Raw genomic sequence first — 9,258 nt, 5'->3', positions numbered from 1 at the left:
TAATACAAGCGAGATACCCTGAGGGTCAGTTCTCATTTGGCGACGCCCGACGCGGCGTCGTGAGTGGGTGGCGGAAGTTGGGGCGCATTTCTGCCGCCCCGTCAGCGCACACGATTTTCATGTTCCCACCACAGTGGCATTCCGTCGTCCAAAGCAGACAGATGCGGAGCTATGCCATGGGGAGTCAACCGCAATCAGCTCGATCAAGCAGTCATTTCAAATTTTGGTAAATTTCATCGCAACACAAGCCCATTTGATGTACGTGGCTGTTGTACTTCCATCACTTGTGTACGTATTGGACTGAGCCCAAGTAAATTAGTTGCAGAATTTCTGAAAAATTAGCTTACTTTAAACAAGGACTACCTCCCTTTTATGCTATCACGGATTTGCCGAAAAAGATCCAATTAAAAAATATTGATGAATTTTCATTTTAATTGCAATTTGAGCGGTTTTATATATATATATACATATATCTCACTAAATAGCAAGCCAGCCTGGACGTGGAATTCACCTGCAAACACTGCAGCATTCTCTCATAGGGCTCTCATCATAGCTTTTAGACAAACCGCTGTACCGAAGGAAAATAATCCTTTTTTTTTTTTGTATCATCCATGTTTGTGTCCCTGTTTTACAGTGCGTGTAGTGTGCAGCTCACTTTTTTGTATTTTCGTTTCCGATAGCACTAAGGGCAGATGTTTATCATGTCTAGACTGAGCTAATATTTGTGAATATATGTTGCACTCGGTGTCATTTTTATGTATGTACATGCAGTTTGTCTTTTCTGGAGAGAGACGTGGAAGATACCCGTTTGCATCAGATACTCAACTGAAGAAGAGTCCTCGTTGATCCCAATGGAGCCAAAAGTAGCACAAATAAAAAGCTTGTTCCTAATATGCCTGTTTTATGTGCTTGCATGAAACATTTCCTTGAAACATTTTCCTTGTATGTTAATGATTTGCCGTTCGCAGTACCTAAAATGTCCACATGTATGTACGCGGACGACACTTGTTTCGTTATCAGTGGTAAGACAGTTGACGAAGTTAAAGCTGCTATTTCGAGTGAGACTAACTGCATTGCACGCTGGTTTAGAGCGAATCATCTGTCGTTAAATATAGATAAGACATGCTTTGTTGTTTTTAGAAAGCCGTCCACAGTCGGCACGCAGATTGAGTTGAGTATTGAAGGTCAATCTGTTAAACAGGTAGAGGAGTTTAAATATCTTGGTGTCTTGCTTGATTCGTCTCTCACCTGGAAACCGCATATCGATTACATTGCGAGAAATGTAGGGCGGTCTTGTCACGCTCTCTTTTTGGCTCGTCAGTGTTTTTCTATTCATGTAACTAGACAACTTTACTTTTGTCTCGTTGAATCTCATTTGTCCTATTGTATAACCTCATGGGGAAATACATTCCCTGCTTATCAGGAAATTCTATTTAAGTTGCAGAAAAGAAGCCTAAGACTGATAACTTTCTCTCACACGAGGCATCCATCGGTAGACCTTTTCACGAGACTTAACATACTACCGTTACCTGATCTAGTTCGCTTGTGGTACCTGAAGCTAGTGTATAAAATAATAAATACCGGGGAATATGATGGCACAACAGGGTTTAATTTGTGCCCTAGAAATAACAGGAGTGTACAACGTCTTATTTTCAAACCTTTTCGAGCAAACAATGTTTATGGGAGCCGGTTGCTAGAAAGCTATGGTATCAGATTGTGGAATATGCTGCCATCCGACTTAAAATATGGCAAGCATTTTGTGCGCAGCTTACGTCGCTATGTGATGAACAGCTCAACCATTCTTTCATCTTAATTATTTTGCTGTAAAATTGTAGTGTAAGTGTATGTGGATAATATTTTTAATGTCGTTGCACTGCTTCTCAGGGTCTTTCTATCTGACTGTGAATTAATGTTATTGAGGATGAGCTGTGGGAGTCAATACTAGCCTGTGCTAATGACACCCATAATTTCATCCCTAAGCTTTGTATTTAGTCATTTTAATTCCATACTACAATAAACATATTTATGGCGCTAAGAGCATACGACACACCTCTAAAGAAATTCTAAAGAAAATCACTAGAAGCACTCTCATTAGAGTTTCTATAGAATTACGGTGTCCAATATTCCATAAGAAATCAGTAGGAACACAACAGGATCTCAAGAGAATTTCTATAGACTCTCTATGGAGCATTTAATGTATCTACAGAGTCAATACAATACAGTTGCTTTAGAAAATCATTCCACATCTTTGAAAGGTATGCTATTGCAATAATATAGCTGTAGTAGCTAGCTATATAGCAGTATAGCTATAGGGGGGAATATGTTTATTATATAAAAAAAATTAAGAGGGAAAGGTTAGCCACCGCTATGGCGGCTTGCTACTCCCAGGAAGGAAAGAAAAAAATAAAGGCAAACAAAAAGAAAAAGAAAAAGGGGAAACAAACAAACATAGGAAAACAAATAAACAAAAGGTAAAACAAATAAACAAAAAGAAAAACAAAAGAACAAAGAGGAAAACAAACACAAAACTGGTCACAGTTCACCCAGAAGGCCACAGGACCGCAGAAACTGAGCAAGTGCCTTTGTCACCTGACTATATTGTGTGGGGCCGAGCAGCGTAGCTAGAGATAAGTCCGAAACCGGCAGGCGAGCGATGCGCGACCGTAAGAGAAGACGATGTTGGTGGTAGCGAGTGCAGTAGAGGAGCAAGTGCAGGATGTCTCCTTCAACATGACAGGTGGGGCAGTTCGGTGACAAAAGGTGGCCCATCTTAAAGAGGAGCAGTGGAGTCCGCGCCACATTCAATCGCAGCCTGTGAAGCAGGGACTCTTCCTTCCTGGGGTAGCGACCTACCAGTGTGTGGGTCATCGTAGGGTCAATAGAGTGCAGAAAAGGGTTGGTCCTGGCAGCGTCTTGAAAGAAGGCCTGAGAGCTATTTCTGCAGCATCGGCGAATGGCTAGCTGACAGGCAGACGGGGTAAGTTGGACAGAAGTGACAGGCCCAGCCGCACGAGCAGACCTGGCCGCAGAATCGGCGATGGCATTCCCCAAGATACCAACGTGGCCCGGAATCCACTGGAAACACACACTGTGACCTAGAGACGATAGTTGGGCGTGCAGGCAAATGATCTCCGTGTAGATGTCATTGATAACTTTGGGCGAATAGGATGCCACGGCCTCCAAGGCTGACTTACTATCCGAAAGGATAGTACACGCTCTTGGTGTCGACGAAGAGATGTACCGCAGAGCAGATAAGATAGCAAAGGCTTCTGCTTCGGTTGATGAAAGTGTGGGCATTAGCTTGAAACCGCGTTCGTATGATTCCTCAGGAATGTAAAATGCAGATGGTGACCCATCGGATGCTACCGAGCCGTCAGTGTAAATCTCCATTCGATTTGAGTGCAGGGAGTAGAGATGTTGCAGCGTTAGTTGGCATGCCACAACAGCTGGGACATGGCTCTTTTTCGGGAGACCAGGAACAGATGTGTGCACTGGGGGCAGACTTAAGGTCCACAGCGGTTCCGTATAGGAGACCAAGGTATGCGATGGTGGGATTTGTCCCTGTAGTCGCAGAACAGCTTGGCCGTACGCAGCAGCAGGGCAATGCTGCGTAACATCCCGAAGATGGTGACATGGGTGCCGTACAAGACAGCGTGTGTAAGTTTGGAGGGTTGCCGTGTCCCGGATGATAAGCACGGAAGGAACCCGCGCCTCGGCGATAGCAGAGAAGGTTTCCGTAGTCTTCGGAACTCCCAAGCAAGTGCGCAGGCTACGAGCTTGGGCTACGGCTACGGCTATATAGATATAGCTATATAGCAGTAATAGCTAGTAACAGTACCTTTGCATAATCGATAATTTTGAATGTGTCATGCGATGTTCCAATCACCAGGAAAATGCCGTCACGACATTGGCTTCTTGACAGCTTCTGTCGTTGAGGTTTTCAGAATGTATCCCTTAACTCTGCCAGGCACTGCTATGCTGAAAGTGAGACTGCTCTATGCATGGACAAACCAGAATTCTTAATTATTAAGCCTTAGTTGTTGTCGTTTCCACACCATTGACCAAGAAGCGACACCATTGACCACCACGTGGAAGCTCGTGACCAATCACAACAGTTATCGCGCGGAATGTAAGGTGAACACCGATTTCTCTCTACCGCGTCAGGTTTCCATCGTCTGTTGGCAGGGAAGGTAACGGAATATTTTTCGTTTCCGTTACCGCCTCTGTTAGTCGCCTATATTTGTTTCTGTTTCAGTTTATTTCACCATCATTGTCGTTTTCCTTTCCGTTACGTCTCCGTTTCGGTTTTTGTTACCACTCTCCCTTACTTGTTGTCCCCTTTTTGTTTTCTTGGTAAGATTAATTTGAGACTTTGACAAAACTTAATACCTCTACGTGTGACATCCTCTGACATCTATCTGAGTACTTTAGAGATACGTGCACACAACAGACCACATTTATTGAAAAATATAACACTTGGTTTCTTTGATTAGCTAATGCATGAACATATGGTTTACACGAATTACTCCGACTTGCAACTTAAGCGAATGGAAACTATGCTTCTTTCTGTTTATAACATCATGTTTACTTATGTGCTCCCGGTTTGATGGTTTATTCTAGTTTTAGTTCTTCAATTCATTTTAGTTTGCTTCGTTCAGCTTTATTTCATAAATATTTCTCAATTATACGGTGAAGGACTGTAATAATGGGGGTCCTGCGGTACCCGAATTATTTCCGTAAATTATTTTCGTTCTGAATGTGTTTTGAATGAGTGATATCCGTTTCTGTTTCTGTCGCCGTTGCCTGCTATATTTCCGATATAACGCAGTTTGCGTCATCGTTTCTGTTTCATTTCCCTGATTGCAGTCCGAGAAAATTTTCCAATACAGAACACTAGTGAATATGAGGTCGTCAGATCGAAGCAACATATTATAGAATTCTTACGCCAACACTTATTGAGTTGTTGCACACAAAACCGTCCTTAGCTACGTCTTCTAATTTGTATAACTCAGGCTCGCCAAAGCCTGTGTTGGACGATTCTAGTGGCTTATAGAAACAGTCGCTCAACTCATCTATATATTCTGAGAAGTCATCCATAAAACATTCAATATTGTTCTTCTCACAAGTTGGGTGGACCAACATCACGGCATAAGGCAATGTAAAGGGCCACTTCAAGAAAGAGTCATTCGAACCTGCGCAAATACGTAGAAAAACACCCAAGTACGTAACGCCGTTCTGTCTGGCGATTTCTACTTGCAGTTTAGCAGAGTAATCAGACAAGTGGAAAATATCAGATGTGCGAGTTACGAGCTCCTTAGTCAACGATTCTTTCTCGATGTCGGCAAAGTCCCGGATGTGAAAATAAGCGGGACTATTCTTCATACGATTAGGTATCTGGAGCTCCCGCAACATTTCTTCAACGGCATGAATGCGCTTGCAACTTCGAAGTACAAGTTTTAAGGTCTTCTGAACCTTATTCGCATCGCCCGTAGCCTCAGATCCACATCGGTCGGGTGAGTTTTGCATAGCTCTAGAAGCACTTCTACCTTCTTCGGCATTCTCAGCCTCATTGCAGCCGGACGACGTACTCCCAGCACTCTCTGCAGACGTTACTGCGCCCTCTGAAATAATATTCATCACCGCACGCTTTCCGGCATCCACGCATTTCGATAATTCTTCGATCTGATGTATCATGGCACCAGATGTTTCCTCCTGCATGTTAAGGAGTCGGTTTAACGCCTGCGCATTCGCCGATACGCGTTGCTTTGCATCGTCGATGCTAACAGTGTGAACACTGAGCTGCGTCTCAATCGCGCATAGTCTCTCCATGGCAGCGTCCAAAGCAACGTTCATCTTCCTTTCAGTGTCGGCAATGTTCTCGTTGTTGCTGACCTGGCTTCCGTCGTTCGTTGATGATCTTGCAGCACGACATCGCCCCTCACTGTAATGACGGACCATATCATTGCGCAGCACAACAGTATTGCATGCGTTACACGGCACAACATGGAAATCACAATGCTTCATGAAATGAGTCGTCACTTCGTCTAAAACTCCAACAAATTCGCATCCGTGACCGGAGTTGCAGCAGCGCATTTTCTGTTTCTTAAGATGGCTTGGTTTGAAGGTAAGTGCCTCCACTTCCTCTTTTTGAATTGGTCCACCGTCTAAAGGACAAAGTCGGCTGCCTTGCAGAAGTGCTCGGTAACACGGGTTACAGAGTGCGTGGAAACATTCCAGGATGAACGTCTCTCTTGGGACCACGTGACACAAAGAACACGATCGCACTGAAGGAAGGTTAACAAATTCAATGGGACGCCAATCCACCGCGTCCGAAAATCCACTCATGCACTTTGCGGATGACATCCTGCCAACTGAATCTACTGCCGTCGAACCCAAGCTGGAGAGAAAGAAAGAGTACAGTGGATAGCGTGGACTTTCGAGCACTACGCTCTCCTCCTCTAACGAATCTCCCGTTACCGTGACCTTGCTCCGATAAGCCGATAAGCGCTCCGCTGGTGGGCAACGAGGGAAGCCGTGTTGGACTCGTCGAGGGGAGGTCGGATGATCGCTCCTGGCGAGGCTGGATTGGCTGGATAGTGGACGGGAAAGACGTAGTGAGACCATGTTGCTGGGCTCGGTGGGCTCTAAAGTGGTCTCTGTTCTCATAGACGACAATGGGAAGCAATCGAGAATGTATTTATTACGCTCCAAACGTTCATTGTTGTTTATCACCACTCATATTTTTCTAAGGCGAGCCCGTACACTGATGTATTCTAACCAGGGATCGGAAGCGTTATTTCTCTCTCTATTTTTTTTTTTTTTTTTTCGCTGTTTGGTTTGGGTTTACGTTCAGGCATATTGGTTCGGTTCGTGCTCAGCTCCGCAGCAGCGCAAAATATCGGTTATATACGGGTTCGAGCCGGCTCAGGAAAGTTAGTATTTCAGCAGATTACCATGGGTCCTGACGCAAGCACATCCTTACGACTCACAAATAACACAAATGTACTTTCGTTGTAGTTGCCGACACAAGCAACACTCTGCGTGTTACAGATCTGCATTTCAGGTTCAACCTTACGGTAGCGTACTGTACTCTATATGTTCACACACTGTTATATCCTGCTCAGGGACTGGCCGTTATTTTCACAGCCCAAAATGAAGGCTTAGCGTTGCTGGACTCGCCTACAAGGAAGCTCACAACTGCCAAAAGGACGATCACAAAGCTAACGCAACTGAATAAACGATTAGCTGCGAGAAGGAAATACTTCGCGCACTTAGGTTGCAGCTGTGTTCTGTTCAGTTTCGGTTTCGAATGTGTTTGGCAGTGCGGCTGTGTAAATCGTAGTTATGATCTCTCACAACGCACATTTCTTCTGAACCGTTTCGCGAACCGGTAACCGCCTAAATTTATTTCAGTTCAGTTCCAGTTAGGTTCAACACGAGAGAGAAAAACATTTTGTGGTTCGGTTCGGTTCCGGTTCAGCGAAAAATAGGGGTTTTTACAGATTTTCTGTTCGGGTTCAGTTTCGGTTCCGATCCCTGATTGTTTCCCCATCCCCATGTTTCACGGGTGTCTCTGCTGTTTTGTTGTTAGCTACATTATCTTTTCGGCGGTGCGTGTATTCCGAAACTGGGACCGTCAGTGCCATGCATAGCTGGGGAGAAATATTGGTCACTCCTTCGCCTTGTGCTACTGAAAGTTCTACAGCCTATATTTCTCTGAGAAGCGACGTAAGTTCCACAACAACCATGTAGTCTCTCGTGCTGAGTTCTTGGGAAAAAAATGCTTCCGAAATATCGGTCCCGGATATGATATGCTCCCGGCTGGCACGGGAGAAAAAAAAAGGTCCTGTAGAATTAGAGCCTATTACCTTTGTTTTGGGAAGGTGTATGCGTTTAGCACAATTTATATCAAGACGCCACAGAAAGCGTATTTTTAGTGAATGAAAGTCGTGTCTTAGACGTAAGGCCTCGGACAATGGACACCCCCAGGAAACCTAAATAATTGCTTCAGGTTGTTAGATTACGCTCATTAGGTTAGGTTAGTTAGGTTATGTCAGTTAAAGGTCAGCTACGCCGATTTCCCGATGTGTTGAAACGGTTGTGATATTCAGAACGAGCACATCCAACTGCCCCCGAAACGCACCTTCGTTTCTCAATTTTGTCTTCCTATTACGAAAATTAATTCATCAAAGAAACCAAAACAAGCCATGGGCGCAGCCATTTTTGAGACGTAGATGGGATAAACCTGCTCCATCTACGTAAATAGAGAATCGCGCGTCTGATTGGATGAAAGCTGAGGCTTTCTCTGACTTCCCTGGCGTCTTCTCCCGTTTGCGAGGAAATCCAGTTATGGCCGCCGGCTACGATGAGCGTTTCGTCCGAGGTAATCCCGAGAACTATTGAATGATGGAAACAACAACCGCGAACTCACCTCAACATCATTTTCGGTGTGAAATTGTGATTATGTGCTCGAGAACTTCGTAGTTCAACCGTTCAGCTGCCATTCACGTCAACCCGTTTGCTGCTTTTACTACAAGTGCAGGAATGGGAGCAATTGAGCAACAACGTGAGACTTGATGATTGTTTGAGCATATACCTGCAGAGGACTGGTCTTCAAAGAAAGAAGGCCGTATTTCTGCCCATGCACATCGCGCGATTGCCAGGCTTGTTACACGAGATACATATATTGTGCAGCATCATAGCGCGACTGCAATGAACGACGTAGGAATGTATCGTGACCACTCGAACTGCATTCGTTGAACCATTCGCCGGTTATATGAAAGTGCTCATTAGAGTTGCCCCGCACAAAAAGTGTTGGATGTAGTTTTGTAGTGTGTTGTTTATCTCGTAGAGCGCATCGCGGTATGTAGGTCGAGAGACCTTATACGTATTTTTTGCATGTTTACTTGAGTGTGCGCATTGTTCTATACCACACAGGCCATATTTCATTCATAATAGTTTCGCAAACAAACACGTACGGGTCGATCTCATATTGCTTTTGAGTTAGGCATAGTGTCTTCAGATCAGGGTGTGTGTATCCTGTTTGCTGGGCCCAACAGATGTTATTAAGGGTAGTGCAACATTTCGCACATCTTGAACCATGCTAACATTGCCAGGATAAGGAACATTACACTGTGCTGTGTATTCCACACTCAGTTGTCTCGCGACGTAAACCCCCAATGATTATATTGGGTACCAGTCAGCACTTCCCATATTCTATTTTTTTTTTAAATATGTGCTTAAAATTGCACAACTGCC

General features: G+C 44.4%; 1 protein-coding gene across 1 annotated transcript; it reads right to left on the bottom strand.

The window, feature by feature from the left end:
- Positions 1-4,438: 4,438 nt before the first annotated feature.
- Positions 4,439-6,442, bottom strand: LOC135393286 (TNF receptor-associated factor 2-like). Its single transcript, XM_064623758.1, has one exon. It carries the CDS (start codon positions 6,361-6,363, stop codon positions 4,930-4,932), a length of 1,434 nt encoding a protein of 477 aa, XP_064479828.1. The 5' UTR covers positions 6,364-6,442; the 3' UTR covers positions 4,439-4,929.
- Positions 6,443-9,258: the final 2,816 nt, after the last annotated feature.

Source organism: Ornithodoros turicata, chromosome 4, assembly GCF_037126465.1.
Source record: "Ornithodoros turicata isolate Travis chromosome 4, ASM3712646v1, whole genome shotgun sequence".
NCBI classification, from domain to species: Eukaryota; Metazoa; Arthropoda; class Arachnida; order Ixodida; family Argasidae; genus Ornithodoros; species Ornithodoros turicata.
The sequence above is the reverse complement of the archived record's forward strand: the minus strand, read 5'-3'. Positions and strand labels throughout refer to the sequence as shown.